Source organism: Anas acuta, chromosome 8, assembly GCF_963932015.1.
Source record: "Anas acuta chromosome 8, bAnaAcu1.1, whole genome shotgun sequence".
NCBI classification, from domain to species: Eukaryota; Metazoa; Chordata; class Aves; order Anseriformes; family Anatidae; genus Anas; species Anas acuta.
In genome coordinates this window covers 28,806,177-28,827,287 of record NC_088986.1, presented here as the reverse complement: position 1 = coordinate 28,827,287, position 21,111 = coordinate 28,806,177, and the positions used below count along the sequence as shown (strand labels likewise).

Genomic DNA, 21,111 nt, shown 5'->3' with positions numbered 1-21,111 from the left:
CAAAATTAAATCTATATTTACATCATTCTCAGCAGCTAAAATGTAGTCTGTTCTTAAAAACCTTCAGCGGTAGTTGTGCAATTCTTGATTAATGGAATCTTAAGCTATTTTGATAAATTATTCAAAACTAATTTCTTGCCTCCAAAATGAAAATAACGGTGTTTGTGTTCTTGTAATCCCCCAGGGGGAAATACTTTCACCAGAAAGAAAGTGTGGTGGTGCAGGTGTGAATGTGTGTATAAATGAAGATGAAATAGTAGAGCTCGGTTTGTGAGGTGCTTACTGTTCACAGTTCTTACGTAAAGTTTTCTAACATTCAGTAGAAGTAAGCAGATCCTCACTTGAAATAACCATGCTTAGTTTATTTAAGTAGGGTGGCAGCTCCATTGCTCATTGCAGGGTACATGGTACTGTGCTATTCCTTCCACTTCTGGCTGTGCTGTGGTGGTTGGTGCTTGCCTGGCAGAAAGACCACTCTGCTCTGTGTATCGGAGATAAGGTGCCTTATCTCTGCTTTCAGGAGCACTGCTAGCAGTCAGGACTGCACTTGGTGATCCTGTAGATGCTTTCTAATCTTAAATGTGTGTGTTTCTAAGTGTGTTTTTTATTCCAATAAAAAGCCTAAATTACAATGAACATCCTAAGATGATATGGACATCACATACACGGTAGCATCGCCTTTCTAAGGTAACATGCCAAGAGCTAATCCTGTTTGCGTTGAAGAGGTCTCAGACACTAACACAGGGAAAGATGATGTACTGCATTTGTGAAATATTCGAGAGATCCTCAAGTTCTCAATGCTGGTTAAAGTCATTCTTCTGAGAGTTCCATAATTTCCTGGGCTGAGTACAAAGCATCTTTGTACATGGAAGTCTGTGGTGTAGCTGTTTTTGTAAATTTTTACAAACTGTGATGCTTCTAGATATGCAGGCTTTTGGAAAAGTAACTTTTGGTAAACTTTTGCTGAAGTTGATGTTTTTTTTATTCATACTAAATGACTTGTTTCTGCATAGTTAAGTATAGTAGTCCTACTTGGAGAGCATAACAAGCAAGGATTAAAGGTAGGCACTTCCTCTGTGTTTAAGTGAGGTAGGTATCTGATGCCAATAACTTACGTTTACTTTATGGATGACATTTGCCTTATCCAAGCAGAAGAGTTTAAATTGAAGTATGGTAGTCTCTTTGCAGTAAATGCACCAACGGCATATGTAATTTAAGATAAAAAATGAACATGTGATATTAGCAATTCCAAATGCTAATCATTGGGATTGCTTCTAAGACAGCAGAAATTTTAACACAAACTTTACATGCACATGAATGAGAATTCAGTATTCCAATATTGGTTATCAGCTAAAGTCTAAAGAAATTGGTATTTATTCCAATTCCAATACCTTATCTTGGTATTTTTTCGTAATAACTACAGCAGAAGAATGAGTAACTCTTTCTTTAAATGTGACACAAATCCAGATTCTGCAAATCATTATATGTAAACAATATTTACTTGTCTGAGCAATTGAGATTGAAAGACTAGTGCCTTACTGATATATGAGTAAGTGCAGATTTAGCTCATGATTTTTTAGATACATCCCAAATCATTTTTTCTTACATACTGCTATAACGTATCTTAATCTACAAAATTTTGTACTGTTCTAATTAGATTTTTAGTGTAAGCAAAATACTCTGAAGTGTTGCAATGATGTACCGAAATGGGAACCAGTGTATTGTAGAGAATTTTATGCTGGTTTGTCCTTTTAAATTAAGGTTGAATTCGTATTTATAGAGGTGGAAAGCTAATATACCAGCCTAAGAGTATATTAGTCATTATTGCAATCCTTAAATATGAATAAAATAAAACTATAGCAGAGGATGTGTTTTCACAGAGAGGTCCTGTAAATGAATGATACGATACATTTAAAGAACAAAAGACCCTTTTTATTGCAAACAATTCAATTTTTTAACTTTTTTACTCTGTTTTTGAACTGTCTAAAAAGGCATATTATAAAGCACAAAGATCTCATTCATGAATTTGTTTCTTTTTCCTGTTTTGTGTCAGACTAGTGTATGAGGTAGAGGTCAACACCGCTTTCCCTGAGATGCCTGAAGTTTGAACCTGTGGTTAGGATTTAAATAGAAATGTAGTTGTTTGAGTGTCTCTTAAGTTTCTCCTTCAGAATGATAAGCAGCATCCACAAACTTAAAAAGGAGTTGTAGGTCCTCTCGCCTTGGAAATTTATATAATCTGATTTGGAACTCTGAGTCCAGTAGTATGTACATATTTCTCATGTTTAGTGGTTTTTGTTTTTGTTTTTTTGCTCCATTTTGCACTAGGCAGATAAGGTTTTCTTGCATGGAGAAGATGCAAAAAAATCCTATCCCAAGACAACCAGCTTCAGTAGCAACTTGGCTAATTTCATCAGTTATAAATCTTAATCATGTTTTAAAAAATTTTAATATTTCATAAAAATGTAGCAAAACATTTTTTTCATTTTTGGTAATGCTAAAAACAAAATATCACATATGCTGGAACAATGTAATTATAACCAAAACAAAAACCTGGATGAAAGAGCAGCTGTGCTGTAATTTCCAACAGAAATTCATAAATGGAAGTATTCTTTAGAAAGGAAAAAAATAGGCTCACTTTTTTGATTGTATAAAACATCTACATAACTGCCAAACATTTATGTTCCCCAAACTTGAAGGCTTGCTTCAGCAGTAGTCCAGACTTAACTACATTGACCAAAATCCCTTTGATTTTAAACGGGACTTATGGGTTAAAAGCTTATTAAATGCAAGTGTGATCATGAAATTTTGATTATGGTGACCTAAGCCTGAGGCAGATGTGCAGCTTCTGCCACCTTTACTTGCTAATGAAATGTTGTAGATTTAATTTATTGAAAATGAATGGATGTATGGAATAATTGTCATGGAGTTGTAACTATTTTGATGATAGTATGTTACGGGGCCAGTATGGAGGGAAATGCTGCTTTGTGTGGTTGACATATTTTTTTGGAGACTTTAATAGTCTTTCTTTTTTAGATCTTTATTTGATACATTGGCCTGATGCACATGTTCCAGGTAAAAGCAATCGGGAGGTCCGAGCTGAAACCTGGACAGCGATGGAGGAGCTCTATGAGGAAGGTGATGTAATAATGAAAAGCTGTCGTGGCAGAAGGAATTAGAATGTACTTTAAGATTTGGGGAATCAGTAATGAAAGGTGTTCAAAAAAGTCATTTGAGCTGGTTGCTCGTATTTCAGTTGTGTTTGGGTGTATAAATTATGTGAACCTCTTTGAAAATTGCAGCATTAGCTTTCTGATAAGCTAAATAAGAGAGCTTTGTGTTGCTTTCAAATAATACATTGCCACATTCTGCCTGTAAGATTAATGATGGTGTGCATACTTCCTTGAGGAAATCTACACATTACATTGAAATGTGTGTGCCACTACAGAACATCTTTGTAGTAGCCTCTTGTGTTTCATGTATAGATCATGCTACCAAGTTTTATTTCCTTTTGATTTTTGTTTGTAATTGTAGGATATCATTTTCCACTGTATACATATATATATTTTTCCACAGAACGTATACTGTGCTACTATATAGATTCATTTGCATTTTAGAAAATGTCACCCAAACTGGCTAGTAGATAGGAACAAACACTGAACTGCAGATTCTTTGGTATTAACTTTTGAAAAGGATTTCAAAGGAGGGATCTGTTCTCTCAAGTTATAGTATCTGTCAGTTTGATTTTTCATTCACAGAAATCGTCAGTTTATGTTCATAGCAATAGGACGATTAGACTGCCCCAAACAAAATTTATCATGTAGGTTTAACGGGGGCATTTTGCTCCTGAAGTATGCACACTATTACCACAAATAGTGTATAGAGAAGATCCTGTCATGCAGTTCCTAGGCAATGTGGGCCCACCTTGTTACACCTTGAGAGAATTTCTTTGGACTCTTCAAACACTTCTTGGACTAAGTAGTCTGTCTGCTAACTCAATTACTGAAACAGTGATAGTAGGAGAGTGCTGCCTATACAGGCTGCAGTTGCTGGCAGTATACATCTACCAGTTTTATCAGAGTTATAAACAAACCCACTCTCTTGCATTTCAGCCCTTTAAGTACTTTTGGTCTGCCTTTGGAAACGTAGAAGTATCTACATTTATCTTTGATACATTTTTCATTCTTGCTTTTTATATTAAACATAAGGGAAGTTGCAAAAAGTATTTTCTGCTGTGTAAGTTACAACGTTTAGTTTTTAAAGAAACACAACACCAACCTAATATTTCAAAACATCAATGACTTCAAGTCTGAAGATGGGCCATTCAGCAGGCTACTTTGTCTTTCCCTTGAACAGTGCTTTTTGATGTATATTTAAGTTACTATATGTCATTTGTGCCTAGATATGCCATCCCAATGAGCTGCAAATAGGTTGTAGTTTCACTTGCTATTATTATTCCTGTCCCATTGTCTTTCTTCTGCTTTTGCATGTGTTTGTGATCTTTCTTGTCTTTATTTCTCTACCTGTCTTCCTACTGGGAAAGACTGTGAGCTATTCAATGATTATCCGGTAAGACACTGGAAATACTATCCCTGACCTCACCTGCAGAGGTAATTTTTATTTTTTGTTTATTTGCATATCTCTCTGTAGACATCTGAGTTTGCATTTATTTTTGTCACCTCAGCTAAATTTTCCTCTCGCTGTAGATGATGTATTAGTCTGGCTGAATCAAGTGCTTTCAGATGTTAAGTAACACAGTTTTGCTTTAAGGGATGCAGCCTCTGGATGTTCCGACCATAACCATGTGTTACTGAAGTGATACGCAAATGTTAACCACTCTGGAGATGGAAATGCAATGATTCCTGAGGAAAATGTTAAATAATTTGTTTGTATGGTTAACCACTAGACTTTCCGTTGAAGATTAAATGCTTGCTGCATATCTTTGTGCCTTGTTGTGTGTTATGTGAATAATGTGTTGGCCTTAGTATGAATATTCACTTTAAATATATTATCTGGTCAAAATCCTTACTTGAGGAAAAAATATATCTTCATTTGGGAAGGAAAAAAATCAAGTTCTGTGGCAAACTGGTGAGTTCTTTATTTCCTCTGAATGTGGTTCGGGTTATCATTGTTACCTGAAAATTACTTGCAATACTATTATTTTAGGGAATGTTGGGAGAGAGAGGGTTGGCATGAGGAAAAACAGCAGAAACTAAAATGTTCGTGTCTAAGAATTGACCATTTAAAAATGAATAATGTGCTTCTGCAGTCAATTCACAAAGGAAAGACTGAAGTTATTCAACTTGCTAGTGAGTTTAGCAGCTAGCGGTGTCCACATTGAAGAGTTTCTGAAAGAGCAATGACAATAAATACAGTTCTTGTGGAAAAGTTGGTTGGTGTTTTGGGGCTAATAAGGCCTATCTATCTGCAAGAGTCTTGTGAGATGATTAAAAGATCTCAATATTGACCTAAGTCTTTGGTCTGACTGAAATTAATAAGTTTTTCTTTAATAGCTTCTTTGTATTTACAGATAGTTTGAGTGCAGATATTTGAAAATCTCATCTTTGCCTTCAGTTTAAATCCAGACAATGTTTATTCTGCAAAATTGCACTTACCTGAGAAAAACAACGTTTTAAAATGATTTAAATTATTAATAGCCTTTTTTTTTATTGTTATTACCCATTACACTGGAAGGAAGGTAAATAAAACATTAGTGCCCAAGACAGTAAAAATCTTCAATCCAGACAGTTTTTAATGCATTAAGTTTTTAGATTGGTCATAATGGCCACAAGTTGATGCAAAAAAAAAATCCCAACTGTATTTATGTTTATAGTGTTGAGAGAGCTTTTTGGGTTGTTTCTACAAAGATGGACTCAACCAGGATCATCTGAAAGTCACTGCATAGTAGCTGAAAGACAGGACTGCAGGAGCAGAGCTTGTAGGGCTTCTGGACTGAAGTATCTTCTTACCCAGTTGAAGAGAGACCTTGAGTCTGTGTGGCTGTCCAGGTCAGCATATGCTGGTTTGTAAGATCCTGTCTTTATTCCCAGATAAAAAAAAAGCTCTGTGTGACAAGTTTAAAAAATATATATATATGTCAAAATTATTTGAATACATATTTTAGGGAGCAGAAAGCTTGTATAAAAAGTTAAGCAAGACTCCACAGATTATAATGAGTCCAATTTTAGGAAACTCCTAAGTACTTCTGTCTGTAGAAGAAAGAACAGGTTTGCTGTTGTCTGAATGCAACGTGTGTCAATTAAATGGGTACCTGAAAAGGTACAAGTGCATTCACTGCGGAGTGCAGACATCCTTAACGTAACTGGTTTTAATTCTTGAGTGCCTAGTAGTGCTTGCTTCCTCTCTCTTAACAAAAATTTGAGGTTGAGCTGTAACATCAGAAGCTTCTCATAAGTAGAAAACAGTATGTTCAGGTGACTTAAGGGAGAGCTCCTCTGCTTTCTGTCAAAAGTCTCCACTGTGGCTTACCACTGTGCTGTTTTTAAGAACCTTCTTGTTGTATTTCACCAAAAGGGATCAGAGGGTAGCATTTTCCAAAAGAATCCTTTTTCTTGATATGATTTGAACTGGAAACATGAACAATTAAAACTAGGAAAGAATCTGAACAGTATTTGTTTTAGGTGTGGTTACCCTCTTTAGTTGTTAACAGTTCCAGTGAAATGCTGTTGTGCCTGAGAACGTAACATCTCGTGTTTTTTGGCTGTTTTTTTTTAATCTTTTGTGACTTGTTACTCTGCTCTATTTTCATTGGAGCTGTTTCAGGGGAGCTGTGGCCTTAAGGTCACAGAGGGAGGAGACAAATCTGTCTGTACTGCAGTGCAGAGAGGCAGAGAGTTCTCGACCTGTGCCTTTGTTCAACAGACTGCACACATCTTCTGTAAAGACCTATGGGGTAAACAGTGCTGAGGGAGAACGGAGAATAAAATCCTGCTTTGGTCAGTGAGACATTTGTGTGCAGTCACTAGCTCTTCCTGTTGTAACAGCTGAAATCAACTAGGGTTGGTGTAATATCAAGGCTATGGTTGGAATTTTTGTGGTCTCAAACATTGTCATTGTGTGGAATTATCTTCTCTGGTTCCTCAGGACGGCGGCCAGGCTGCCTACAGAACCCATTCCAAGACACATATGTTGAGTCAAATGTTCCCTTGACAGCTGCAGCATTCTTGTATAGGCATTTGTCTGCTGGCAGATGAAAGCAGTGTGGCAAACTGCTTTGACATCATGAATAGTCATTATATATGCTCACTGGTAATTGGGCTGTTTCTAGCAAAGTGACCCTTTCCGTATGCAGTGTCTTTAATGACCTTGATTTTGGCATTGTGGCTAGCCCATCGTCTTGGCAAGCTCTCATACACACATGCACACGATTACTTGTCTCTCCATCTCAAAATGCTGGGAAGAATGAGAGCCTGCAGCCAGCTTTTGCCTGTAATTGGCAGGAGCTGTAACGTCGTGGTTGTTGGGGGTTCAGATCCCTCTCAGACCTGATGCCATTTTGCTGAAAGTTGTGCTTTTTGCTTATCTGCTTAGGGTAAGCAGTGCAGCTTATGCCTACATAAGATATTCATACTTGCATCAGAAATTCCTTAATGTGTTCACATGTTTTATGGTAAACAGAGAAATGCCCTTTAAAATGATTATTCCATTAATTTGTTAGTTTTAACAGGCTTCATGTATGTTGCAGAAAGCTCCATAAAGTAACATAAATTATTTACCCTAGTAATGTAAGTGAATTCATGATGTTACTGGCAAAACTGCTATGCTTTTCCCAATTCCAAGTGAGAGAAGAAATCTAATCAACCTTAAAAATTTCCTGGTCCTATTCTTCTTTGGCACAGAACAGCACGATTTTCATTTTTTCCTCCTCCATTATGTATCAGTTTTAAAAGATATGAGTAAGAATTGAGTAAACCAAAGACATCTTTTGTGTAGGTGGCACATATTTGTAGTACATCCTTTCCTAGATGACATTCTGCTTTTATTCTACTGAAAAATAATTTTACATCTATGCTGATAGTGTCAAATGATGAACAACTGACAGTTGGCATGCAGCTGTGTTACAGTTCCACAAATACGTGTATTAGGAGTGTTTTTCTTGGTAGAAACCATGTGAGTGTGCATGTGTGGAAATTGCATTAAAATTTTAATAAGTAAAAATAAGTAAATGATTTTCACAGTAAACAACACATCTATTTCACGCTATCAGTAGTATCCTCTTTGCACATATAAAGACATCTCTTGGGCTTGTTATGATCAGAAACACTTCAGAGATGTGTTTTCATGGGTTTGAAGGTGGTTGCAGTTGGTGAGGATGTTGGTTGCACCACACCCAACACACTTGATCAGATAAGGCAGCAATAAAAGATATATGCAAATAAAATGACTACACAGTTTTAAAAATCATGTCTTCATATTGTGCAACATTTTAAGAATAAGAAATTGCCATAGAATTAGCAGATCTAAATTGGCAAGGATGTTTACCCTTGTTATTCCTTGTTCTTTTTTTTCCTTTTTTTTTTTTTAATGGACTTTATTCTAAGTGCAAAAATAAGCCCTCAGACTTCTTTGTTTCATGATTTACTGCAATGTGCTGTTTGTGTCTTTTCTATAAGCCTGTGAAGCTCATTCTTGATAAATTCACAAGTATCTTTTTACTTAGCTTCCTGGAAGCAAATCTATGCAGTTGTGTGCATTTTCTGTGCATCCATGCAGACGTTCATAGAGGTCCCAGTGTGAACACAAGAACTCTTGGGAAAGCACTGCTGAAATGCAATTCAAAGGAAAGTCCTTGCCCAAAAGGACTTTTGTCTCAGGAAGTAACATACATGATTTGGGGAAAAGGTGTCACTTACCTGCTCTGCAAATGAACCTGAACCCAAGGTATTAGACTTTAGCGATCGTAAATTGGTTTTGTTTTATTGGTACGAGTGAGGCTGTTGTTACTTGTGTCGGCTGGGGATCATTGTCTTCTCTAATATTGAAGTCCCAAAATATCCTAGTTCAGGAAACAGTGCCATCACAGTTACAGGTGGAACAAAGTCTGTTTAGAACCCAACTGTGTTGTGTCCACGCTACTTTCTAAGTGCTCATTTTACGAGTGTTTGCAGGCTGAGCCATGGATCGCTTAGCTGGGTTGCTGATAATGCTGACCCCGTTTTCACAGCACAGCGTGTGGTGGCAATACTGCCTCAAGCTATAGTGGGATTGTTTCTGTACCAAGTTGTTTTTACAGGTCTGTCTGCCCAATTGTTTGTTCACAAGTAGTTGCTTTTAACAGGGGCTTCAGAATGTTCTTGACATAAAAATATCTTTAAGCCTATTTTTTAGGCTGTGTTCTGCACCCAGTATTATTCTACATGCTTAAAACTGCCACGAGAGAAGGAAGAGTCCATCAAAGCACAAGGGAACTGATTCAGTTTTGAAGACAATCAGATGAACACCCTTTTTGGTAGCACTTTTAATCTGATCTGGTGTGTAATGCCAACTCCAGAGCAAAGCATGTCAGTATAAATGAGGTGATGTCGCATTGAAGTAATGAAGATGAGCAGCCAGAATCAACAAGACTGAGAATACATTTAGCTTGTGTTGCTGCATCATGCTACTTAATTAGCTACTTTACTGTTGTGTAAACCAAATGTTTATGAGATTTCAGTCACAGAAACTGACAAGTTGACTTCTACTCATGCTTCTTTTTTGGTCTTGCAGTTTGTCGTGGTTCGTAGGTGATTTGCAGCAGGAGTAATAGTCATGGAATTGTAGAAGCGGGAAAGTCATTTTAAGGCTGGTAATACTCCGATGCTACAGTAATGGATAGGATAAAAACATCCTTTGGGGAAGGAAGCATGATTTTTTTTTTCAGTTAAGAAATGGGTCTTGTCATCAGTTTTGCCACAGTCTTCCTGTGTGTCATTAGATAGGACACTTAGTGTTTTGGTGTCTATGTCTGTGAAATGGAAGCAAGTCTTACAGATCTAGAAATTAATTATTTTTTGGATGTGTGTAAGAGTTGTCTGTTTTGTTTATTAAGGCTCTGGCTTGCACTCTGTATGTGGGACACACTCAGCCTGCAGCTTGGATTTAGCAAGCAGTACTGAAATCACACCCTTTATGGTTTTTGAGTAATACCATTTGCCTACAGAGAAGTTCTTAATGTGCATATCACAGAGGATGTGGACCTTTCCAACCTGTGTAACCTCCTTTAATAAAGATGCAGGTGCTGCAGCTGACCTCCTGTGAGAAGTGGCTCCCTGTCTGTGTGTATTCTGTGGCCTACGTGGAACAGAGCGGGCACTGTTCTGCGGATGTGGGAATTTGCCCGTGCTCTGGCTGCAGGGAGGGGGAGGAAAGTTGGCCCCACAAACCCAGTATCCAATTTTGTCATTTAAAGAACCTTTTTGATCTGAACTTTGTACAGCTGATGTTAGAGAGCATTTAGAAGTTTGGTAAAAGTCCATAGTAGTGCTCGGGAAAGATAAGGCTCACTATTGTACTAAAGCAGTGTTGTGGTGCCAAGACAGTATATTTATGCTTTATTGTTGCAAGGTTAGTAGTGTCCATGAAACTTGGTACAATTTAGTATTATACTAAGGAAAGAAAAAAATACCCAATCATTTTCTAGGTTGCCATAAAAACTGCTGTGAGCTAAACAACACGGCTCCAATGCAAGCCTGTTCATTAGCAGCTGGGAGTAAAATCATGTGGTAAAAGTACCTGCATGGTGGCAGCCCAGATTATTTTTTGTGTGTAATGGAAAATAGATTTTTTTCCTCGTTATTATTAACCATTATATTGAGGGCCAATATGTTTTCTAACGTGTCGTACAGAGTTACATGACAGTTTTTCAAAGCTGGCTGAAAATTTCTGTTCCACCATTGTGCATTGGCCAATCAATTTTTAGCATACATAAAAGAAGCATCATTGCCAAATTTTCCTTGAAGTCAGAGCCACGGGGAGTAGGGCAAAGACTCAACAGCCTTAGGAACTAATGGGGAATTGCAAACTTGTTGCACATGGTAGTTTCTCAAAATCTTCCTGGGGCCAAACCACTCATCTTCCTTATCTACTTGAGGAAATACTTTTCTCGAGTCAAAGTGCTGTGACTTTGTAAGAAAGATAGTATAGATATATCTTGTAAAAGTGTACTTTCCAGAGCTATTGCAGCTAGCATATTGTAAACTTTTAATTCAGAGGACTTTAACTTTAGGACTAGTTAAATTGATTTTGTTAAAAGGATGTTGTCATAACAACTAAGATATGAAATCTGCCTGAATTCTTTGAAATGGGATTTCTAAGCTCTTTAAACAGGTATAAAATTGGAAATAAGTACTACCCCCCATTTCCCCCTCCCCCAACACACACACGCACACACATTTCAGGAGCATTCTGGTATTCTGGTGTTTTTGAGACTTATGATGCAAACTGTTATGGTATAAAACATAACTAACGTGGAATTTCTTGATTGGAAATCAACCAAAAACTTCCTATCAGTAAATGCAGTGAGACTACAGAACAGGCTTCAAGGTCTGTTAAGAGCAAAACATCTTGAAATATACTATAGGGGAAAAAAAATAAATTGAAGATTTTGTGGGAATGGACGAGTTTAATAAAAGCTTTCATCGTTCATGTCTGTGTTTGAGGTTTGTTTTACTTCAGCCTGAAATAAAAGCTTTATTCTTCAAGGGCAGTAACAGTATGTTTCTTGTAACTCCTTGGCTTTCAACAATTGTGTATAATATTTTGGTTCACCATTGTGTTAAAACTGCAAATGTTTTTCTCATTTCTTTGGCATAATGATTTATTAGTGTTGACACTCCAGGGTTGTTTGTCAGTAGAAATCAAAAGCTTGGGTTTCGCTCCTTCTGGCAGATTACATACAAATTATGCAAATTGCTGTAATGCAGGTTATAACCTAATTATGTTAAACATCTTGAACAGTGATCATTTCTGTAAGTGAAAGCTGTCTAGCACTTCAATTGCTAATGTATTTTTTTGTCCTTGTGTTCTACAAAAGAAACCACATTAAAAAGCAGTAGTATGCATGCAGGTTTTGCTGTTGTGCTGCTTATCTGCTTCTACTGCTAAAACATATGAAAGCAACACAGCAGCCAATTTACCTATGTTTATATGGTGTAACACAAGTTTTGGTTTGTTTTGCTTTTTAAGGACTTTAACAGTGTGTTTCTAATAATTAGCAAGCTGTAACTTTACTTACTAAACTTCATAGGAGAAGGCTGGAAAATTTTAATTTCTTTATTTTGCTAGAGCAAATCTAACCTGCAAAATTTTTACATGCGAATTCATAGTCTCTAAGCAAGTTACTTTTTTTTTTATTGATAAAACACATGTACATTTTCTGAATAGTTTAGGAGTGGTTAATACATTTTCCTCCAACTTTTTCATCACCTTTATTCTAGATAAGCAAAATTACTCCTTTTAAATTGTTCATGCACTTCAGTTTCATTAATATGTGCTTTTTATGTGTTCTGTATTAGCGCTTCAATATCAAAGGTACTCCCTATAGCTCCCTGTCAACCTCAAGACAATGGCAATTTCAGTCCAGAAGTCATTTCTGTGACACCAAATGCCTGAAGTTACCAAGTAGCATCTTCTTTTTCTAATAAATAAATAAAAATATGTAACTTTCATCTTAATTCCTTTTTTTTTTTTTTTTTTGCTACAGCTATTTGTATGTATGTATATAGAGGAGGATATACGTGTACACAGTATAGAATTGGCCAGGAGAATGCTAGGACTCTGATGTTCACACAACTTGAGGCACTTTCCGTCTGCAGAGTTACAGGTTGAAATGCAGATCAAGTCAAGCCAAAGTTCACTTCTTAAAGAAATAAGCCTGAGCCGTAATCTGCAGAATCTATAGCCTAAGGAGAACACTACTAGCCTGATGACAACTGTTTGCCCTGTTAACTGTGTTCAGCACAGAATAGGGGCCAAATTGTCAAGGAGTAGTTGGGTTTGAGGTATTGTGGCAGGCCTATAATGGGAGTTGCACTCTATCATATCTGAGGTTTGAAGGAAGACTTCTGATTTCAGAACTGTCAGCACTTAATTCACATATATACACAGTTAAGGTAAAAACAAAAAAGCTTTCATTATCACCTATGTGTCATTTGATTTGTGTGTCTACAGGAGCAGAGAAATCTAGCCATTCTAATGCAGATTCTACTTCCTACACTTTTGAACTTCTTAATTCTTGTTAGACACTACTTAAAGTTGTTATACTGAGTTTTATGTAATGTCTCTTTAATAGCAATAAGCTAATGAAAATATAAGTGGGGTTATGTAGTTCATTTGGGCTGCATGTCCTTGTGTTTTATTGCTCACACCTTATTAGTCTTCTGCAAATGTTCCACTTTTCTTTAGCTTTGGCAAGCTGCTCAGAACACCATTTCCTTCTTTTCATTCTGGTGAAGTCCAATTGTTCTTTGCTTATACTACATTAGCCTTTCCCAGAATTTAGCCTGGCGTTTTTATACACTGGGGAGTTTCCAGTGTGTTTAGATTATAAAATGATTTCCTAGTGTGGCTGTGACGAAACCATGCTTTCAGATAATACCGTCAAACTACATTTCAGTGCTGTTTTCTGTTTCTTTGCAGTGTTTTGCTCTACAGAAATGATCTGTACCAATCATTTTCTTTTTTGAAAGTGATATTTTTCAAGTAATCCTTCTAGGTAGTTAAGATCATCCCAACACTTTTTTTTATGTTTCTCTTGTTAGGTTTGTGTAGGTCAATTGGCGTAAGCAACTTTCTTATCAGTCATCTTGAGCAACTAAAGGAAGACTGTGTGGTTACTCCACATGTTAATCAGGTGAGTGGAGAAATAGAGTTAAAGTATCTGGTTACTAATCCACTCCTCCACAGCCCTGTGCCTGAAAGACTACATATAATCAGCTTTACTCTGTAATTTCTTCTCTTTCATTTCTATAAGTATATTGGAAACCATTCAGGAAGATGACCTGAATTGGAAAGAAATAATAATAATTATGTCCTTTGTCCTTTTATTTCCCCAGTTTTTGCCAGGCAGCTTGTTTGTGACTGGTGTTAAGGCACAAACAAATGGTCAGCACACCAGTTTTTGATGATAAAACAGTTTAGAAATAAAATTCAGGTAGCACTAAATGTTTGGTGTCTGCAGAGTAAACAAAGTTTTGGAGATCGTGTGTTGAAATACTAAATGTAATTCCTCTAAGCAACACTGAAAGACTTAGGTGATTCTGTATCCATGCAAGGGTGCTGTTCCCCTTGTTCTCTCCTTATTTTAATCAAAAAGATTGCATTAAATTCAGTGATTGCCACCTACATTCCGGCAGACTTCCAGCATGCTGACAGCTGTTCCCTTGTTGCAGCTGTGGTAGAAGTTCATGCTTCAGTTCCTACCACCTACTGCCAGTGGAAATGTTCTTAAAGCTAACACAGAACTGTGAGCTGGAATGGCTGAAGTGCAGACACGTGCTTTTTCCTTTTCTGCAGGTGTTAAGGATTTTTGGCAGCATTTCATGGTGTAATGTCATAAACAGGCACAAAAAGGTGGCTCAGAATGTGACAGAACTTAACATCTCTGGGGTTTTGCTGACTAGTCTAAAGGTTACCAAAGGACAATTATGAAAGTTTTGTAATGATTTCTTGAATTTAAGTTGAGCATGGAAGCGCTATACCCAATTCTTATTTTATTGTCCATTGCTTACAGAAGATCTTTGCTGTAGTTATGCCTGAGGTAGCCTAGTCTTTCAGTGAACTGATCTCTTAAATACAAAACATTTGCAAGCAGTCATTATGTAGAAATGAAGGAAAATCACTTCCTATTACCTGTTTTAAATTTGCATAACAAATTTAGTGTTGCAGCTCCAACAGTTCTTAGGATGTTAAAACCGAGAGTTATTCTGTGAAGAGAAGGAAGTAGGAAGGCCGGAGAAATGAGGTGCTTCATTAGACTTTTTGTAGTCATCACAAACTAGGTAGAAAGCAGTGCTTCTGTTTAACGAACCAAGTTGTAAGCACTGCTTCTCTTCTTGGGGAAAAACATACGTTCCTCAATAAGGTAGGATGAACCAAAGTAGGAAAGAGCTGTCTTTTCGAGAATATACGCTTTCTAATGTATTCAGTAGTAATTAAGCGGTTTTTAAAATTATGACTTACTACTAAAACTACTGTCAAATGCTCTAAGTAAAACCATTAAAAATATTTCATTCTGGCATCAGGTAGAGTGAAATTTAGCTTAGAAGTTACATTTTCGTATGCTAGAGTTTGTAATTGACTTGGCAGTGAAAGGCTTGTATTTATGCTCAAGGAAAATACTTCCTCTTGTGCCTGTTACTCAGTAGGAAAAATAATAATTAATGTATACATTCGCTTGATAAACTCACTGAAACTAAACTGATCTCGAGATTCTATGTAGGGATGCTCATCAATATTTTTGTACTGCATGAAGAAGTTATTTGCAGAAGCGACTTAAATGTGTTAATGTCACTGTTGATACTGAGCCCAATTATGTACATTTGTAAAAGGTAAAAAGGTATTTTAGGATTTTGAGGCATTTGTATGTAAGCTCACCTGAACTGTTCCTCTATGAAGACAACTAATTTTGGGGCTTAAATGTCAGTTTTATGAGGAAAAAGTCTGCATTCCCCTCGAGAAGCTGACTGAAATCCAGATGCTGGAGAGCTCTACCAGGTGAAAAGATCCGCAGCAGGGTGGAATGAGTAAGGCTCGTGTACTGTCAAGTGTGTACTGTCACGTGTAACCTACTGAGGGTCTAGGTCCATGTATTAGGCTTAACTTTTTCCCCATTGCGGTACGACTGTCATAAAAATCTGTGCTTTCTTGGAGTTCCCCTGTGGCTGACCAAGTAGCAGCTGCGGAGGGTTCAGTAACGTGAACTGCGAACTCCTTTATTAAATGTATGACAGATTTTACACACAAATCACTCAGGGTAGAGTGCCAGAACAGACCAAGATCTTCCTTTGCAGCTGTATGACGGACAGCCCTTGCCTGAGAAAAGCTTGGTGACTAAAATAGCAAGGGTGGGGCAGGCCAGGAAGCAGGAATTATTATTTTGAGGGGAAGCGCGTACTGGCCACCCACCCTGTGCCTGCTCAGCTCAGGATGCTAGCGCCTTGCACTCAGATGCTGCTGGAATCTTCCAGAAAGGTTTCAAAATAAAAATTAATTCGATAGTAATTATTTCATTGTATGCATTTCATTGTTTTAGGATTACTTTTAAAAAGAAAAATACTTGCTCCTACCATACACAAAGGTGTGTGACAAAATTCAGCTCGTGAAATCTGGGAGTCTCTGGATTCAGCGAAAGGCACAAATCAGGTTCCCAGGCAGGAGGTGGCTGTTGCTTACAGCCTGTTGGTGAAACAAGCGGGTAACTCAGCAGCGTGCTCTACTTGCTTTAAGTATTTATGGTGCAGCTCTGCTGCTGAGAACCCTTTTTAGACCAGCAGCTAAATGCTGCTTGCAGGCACATCAGTAATAAATGCTGAATAAGGCACCTGATGCTATAGAGATGCTTCAGATTTTTCAGCATCTGATCATAAATAATTCTTTATTTAGTATTTTCAAGGCTACATTACTTATTATACTTAGTGTAAAGAACCTCTTCTAAAATTATTACTATTAATACACGCGATAGACAATACTTACAAAGACTTCTATGAAACCCCAATATTCACAGTATATTAATACATTTGAAGACACTGTGTATCTGTATCTAATACTCAGTGCAAAATGATACTTACCCAGAAGAGTACGTGGTGTTTCTCGAAGATGCTCAGTCTTGTGGTGTAGTTGGATAAGGAGCAAGTATGTTAGGCTTGCTTTGGGTTTTGTTAATCAGTGTTCTGAAAGGAACTGCTTGCTCACTCTTTTTTCCCCCTCAGTTTTGCATAATAAACAATGAGAATATTTTCTAGTCAGGTCAGGTGCAAAGGAGTGAATAACTGTATGACCTAAACACTGGTCTTTCAAATATAAACATGAAATACAAAGGCTACGCAAAGGTCAAGAAACATCAAAGGTTGAAGACATGGATGTGTCTGCTGCTTGAACCTTGTTCCCGAGTCCACCTAGTAATTTAGATCATAGCAGCTTTAGGCTGACTCAGCCCAGCCTTCGAGGGGCAGTTTTTTCTTAGCGTGTATTGAATGACTGCCAGCCTATTGTTCCTGACTATTGTTGTCTGAAAAGACAACATGTACTAAAGATGAGAAACAGGAAATGTTCATTTGTCCTTTTTATGGCAGAAGAAATTTTCCAGATTCCATGTGTTGAGGTAATTGTTCAGAAGCGAGTGCTTTTCTCCTAAATGCGCAGGAGTTGGATCACTGGGACAGCGGTGACGGCTGGTTGTGCTGAGGGCAAATCACATGATTATGCACTCTCTCTTTTTAAAAGAAAATGTCACCACTTTTCACCTGAATGCAGGGGAAGGTGCATTTCTTACAACATATAAGCTGTGAAATATTTTTTGAAGTAAATAGAGGAAAGGAATGTTACAGAGATTTGTTTTTGGCTTTCACTAAGTGCCAGAGTAAGTGGCTTTTTCGAGATCTTTACGTACCAGTTGCTGTCTTTGTAGCTTGTTCCTTTTCTCCTTTTAACTGGTTCTGGGCAATCTGTGATCTGCCTTCCTAGCAAAGGCTCTCCAGAGCTGCTCATTCCGCAGCATGTCTGCTTCCCTCTGTGTTGTTGGCTGTGACGCCACGCAGGGAATACAGGATTTTCCATCCGCAGTCGGTGCCAACACTTTGCTTCCCAGGTCAGGCCCTCTCCCTAGACATATTCTGGTCAGCGTCTTGCAAACCCAGGCCCAGCCCTGCCTCCTCCCCTTGCCTGTGCAGCCCCAAGAAGAACATCAGCCAAGAGATAAGAAAATAAGTAATTTGGGGGAAGAGAAGGTAGTCCCAAAACACCCATAAAAATGACCTAATGCTGACTCACAGTATGTATTTGCATGCATTTCTCAAACACTGAGCAGATCAGCAGTGTAAGTCCAACCGCAGGTAGAGAAGACAACTACTCATACTTTATTTCTGTGGTAAACATACAATGCATAGGAAATTATTGTGCCAATTAATGGCAAAATGTTTGTAGGCTAATATTCTTCATATATCTTCTAAAACTGATAATTTATATCTTCCAAAGCAGTGATTTCACTCGTATTGCATTTTAAAAGCAATAGGGTAAAAATATCCTCATTTATCAATGATAATATTTTCTACTAAATGTATTTTCAAGGTTTTTACTAAGTTTCTTTCTGTTTATCTAAGGCTGAGTACCACCCTTTCCAACGACCTCAGGAGCTGGTGGATTACTGTAGGAGCAGAGGTATTGTTTTTGAAGGCTATTGTCCTTTAGCCAAAGGTGAAGCACTCACTCATCCTAGTGTCATTCAGCTGGCAAAGAAATATGGCAAAACTCCAGCACAGATTTGCATACGCTGGAGTATACAGGTAATTGGAGGGTAGTAATTAAAAACCCGTCTCCTCTCTCAGGAAAAAAATAAAATGCAAATGGTTTGGTATATTGTGCCTCAAAACAGAATTTATAAAGAAAATATTCTTGCCTTCAGTATATTGATAGGCTATGAACTAATTGTTGTCCAGGAAATTTGGAATGTAGTACACAAACCATGGCACTATTTTAAATATACAAATAATCTGGTTGTAGAGAATGAAAGGAATCACCAATAAAAGAGCTGTTTCCAAACTAAAAGTTATAAACAGTAAGGGGGAACCGTTCTGTTTCTGTCACTCAACACAAAGGGATGAGCAGTGAAATAGTGTTTTACAGTGCCTACATAATCTGTGTTGGAATTTAATGCACTGTACATAACTGCGATTACAAATAACCTATGGAAATGTCAGCGTCATTTGAAAAATGGAAGAAAAACCTCAGACGGCATGAGGAACATCTTAAAATATTTTGAAGAGAGTATTTTCTTTGAAGCTATGTAAATTTTAATGATGAAAATAATTATGTTTTTCAGAATGGGATTGTGACTATTCCGAAGTCCACGAAAGCAGAAAGGATAGAGGAAAACTGCAAGGTAAGATTGAGTTATGCAGTCAAGTTTGCTAATATCCAAACTACTGTTTTTCATATTTTGGTTTGTCTATCTGTTGTCCTGTACCATTTTAATATTAGGGCAACTCAGTTAAAATTAGCAAGTTATAGCAGCTTAGAATTACCACAGTATATTTAAAAAATAAAGAAATTATATATATAAAAAAGAAAATGCACATAATTCAAAAATGCCAGAACTCAATGGAAATTTAACCACCACGTACAAAACAGATACCCACAGAGTTACTGAATACTGAAAAATCAACTTTCATAGTTGATTTTTGTCATTAATATCTTTACTTGTTACTTGAGGGATAGTAGAAAATCTAGTCTGGTTATGGTTAGGTTCTTTTTATGATAAGCATATAGATCAAATGTAAGGAACTTGTATGCTCTGCATAGCACAAGGACACTGTATGAAAGCTGCAAAACTCTGTTGGAGATATCCCAGATACCTCTTAAGGAAGTCAGTCCTGGCAAAGCTGTCTCTTCCCCTACCTTCTTGCCATTGACCTACAGAGAAGGTCACAGGATGTAGGGTATGCACGAAGAGAAGTGGGAAGGAACTGAGGACTGACAGCATCATCTCCCTGTTTTGTTTTTTTTTTTCCTTGTTATACTGACTGATTTTAAGTCATTCCTTATATTTTCTCCCCATTTCTGTAATCTGAAAGTGTGTTTTTGGGAGGGGGGCGGTGAGGAAGGGGAATCCACGAACTTACTGTTCTTTCAAAAATATTTTAGGAGTATGAACTGTTTGGTAAATTGAGAAGAAGACAGCAAACATCTGACTGTCAGTTAAATCACTGTCCATGTGCTCTAAGTGTAAATTAACACACATGTAATGAGGTTTTCTCCTGGTGGCTGTGCCTATTTATGTAGCTCCTGCCTCGACTATTTATTCTAACATCTGCCCTGCTTCTGTGGTACAAGCACAGCTGTTTGTGGCAAAGTATTGTGAGCAGAACCAGGTTAAAAATCTCTCCTTCTCTTTTTTTTCTTTCCCGATGATATTTTTAAGTCCAAGTTAATTCTGTGTTTTACAGATTTTATTCTGTGGCCTCACCAATTCATTTAATGCAGCTGAAGGATTGCATTGCAGCAAAACTCAAAACATTTAGGATGGGGTGGGGGGGAATTACAGTTGTCTGATGTTGTTTATCACAATTCCTTCTTTTTTTTTTTTTTTGTTTACCCATGCCAGTGTGTTAGTTTGAGTCTGAATGATTCCTAGTCAAAATGCATGAAAAGAGGCGGTTGCTTTCAAGTCAGCATTGGTACTGAGAAGCTGTAGCACTGTATCTTTTTCTGCATTAGCTGATCCATGAGTATTTTCTCTAAGTACACGTAGAAAAGATACAGATGGATAAAACCTCAGATTGCTAATTTCATAAAAATTTCTATACCTTCTAATAATTCTATTTGGCTAAAGTTCTGAGGAAAAGAATTGTAATACTTTTTAAAACGAACATCTGGATATAACCAACATATTGAGCTCAGGTTTCCAGAGGGATTGCAGTCAGTATTTGTATACCTCTGGCCGTGACCATATAGAATGCTGTTAAAAACAGCTTTGGTGCTGCCATTGTCTTGGAGCCTTGCTTGAGGCCAGAGTGCTGCAAAAGCATCTCACCAGGGTCGGCAAATGAAAATGAGTCACAAAGACAGCAAAGGGCCAAGTAGAGCTTGTTAGCTTAATAGAATGATGTTTGTCTGTGATGAAATCTAAGAATAATTACCAGAAGGATAAAAAAAATAGAAACGTTCTGCTTCAAACTTAAATGATGGAAACACTCCTGATTCTCTCTCTGTTCATGATGTTAACTCTATGTGCATTCCCATAGGTGTTTGATTTTACAATAGCGGAGGACGATGTTGAAATTCTAAATGGATTGCATGATGGGAGGCATGTTTCCTGGGACCCAAGCCTTATTGTGTGAGCGAAGGTTTGTGCTTTTTCCTTTGTCAGTGATCAATATGTCATACCACATAATTTAAATT

At 37.3% G+C, this 21,111-nt stretch overlaps 1 protein-coding gene across 4 annotated transcripts in view; it reads left to right on the top strand.

Annotated features, from left to right (window-relative positions):
* LOC137860102 (uncharacterized oxidoreductase ZK1290.5-like) overlaps positions 1 to 21,111 on the top strand; it is a 38,262-nt gene extending 17,151 nt beyond the window's left edge. For 3 of the 4 annotated variants that reach the window (XM_068689921.1, XM_068689920.1, XM_068689922.1), the window contains exons 3-7: positions 3,037 to 3,138; positions 13,758 to 13,849; positions 18,315 to 18,497; positions 19,034 to 19,093; positions 20,955 to 21,111. In XM_068689921.1, coding sequence (XP_068546022.1) covers positions 3,037 to 3,138; positions 13,758 to 13,849; positions 18,315 to 18,497; positions 19,034 to 19,093; positions 20,955 to 21,050 — 533 coding nt within the window. In that variant the 3' untranslated portion in view covers positions 21,051 to 21,111. The remainder of the gene's footprint in view (positions 1 to 3,036; positions 3,139 to 13,757; positions 13,850 to 18,314; positions 18,498 to 19,033; positions 19,094 to 20,954) is intronic. The other variant, XM_068689923.1, reaches the window with a different exon arrangement.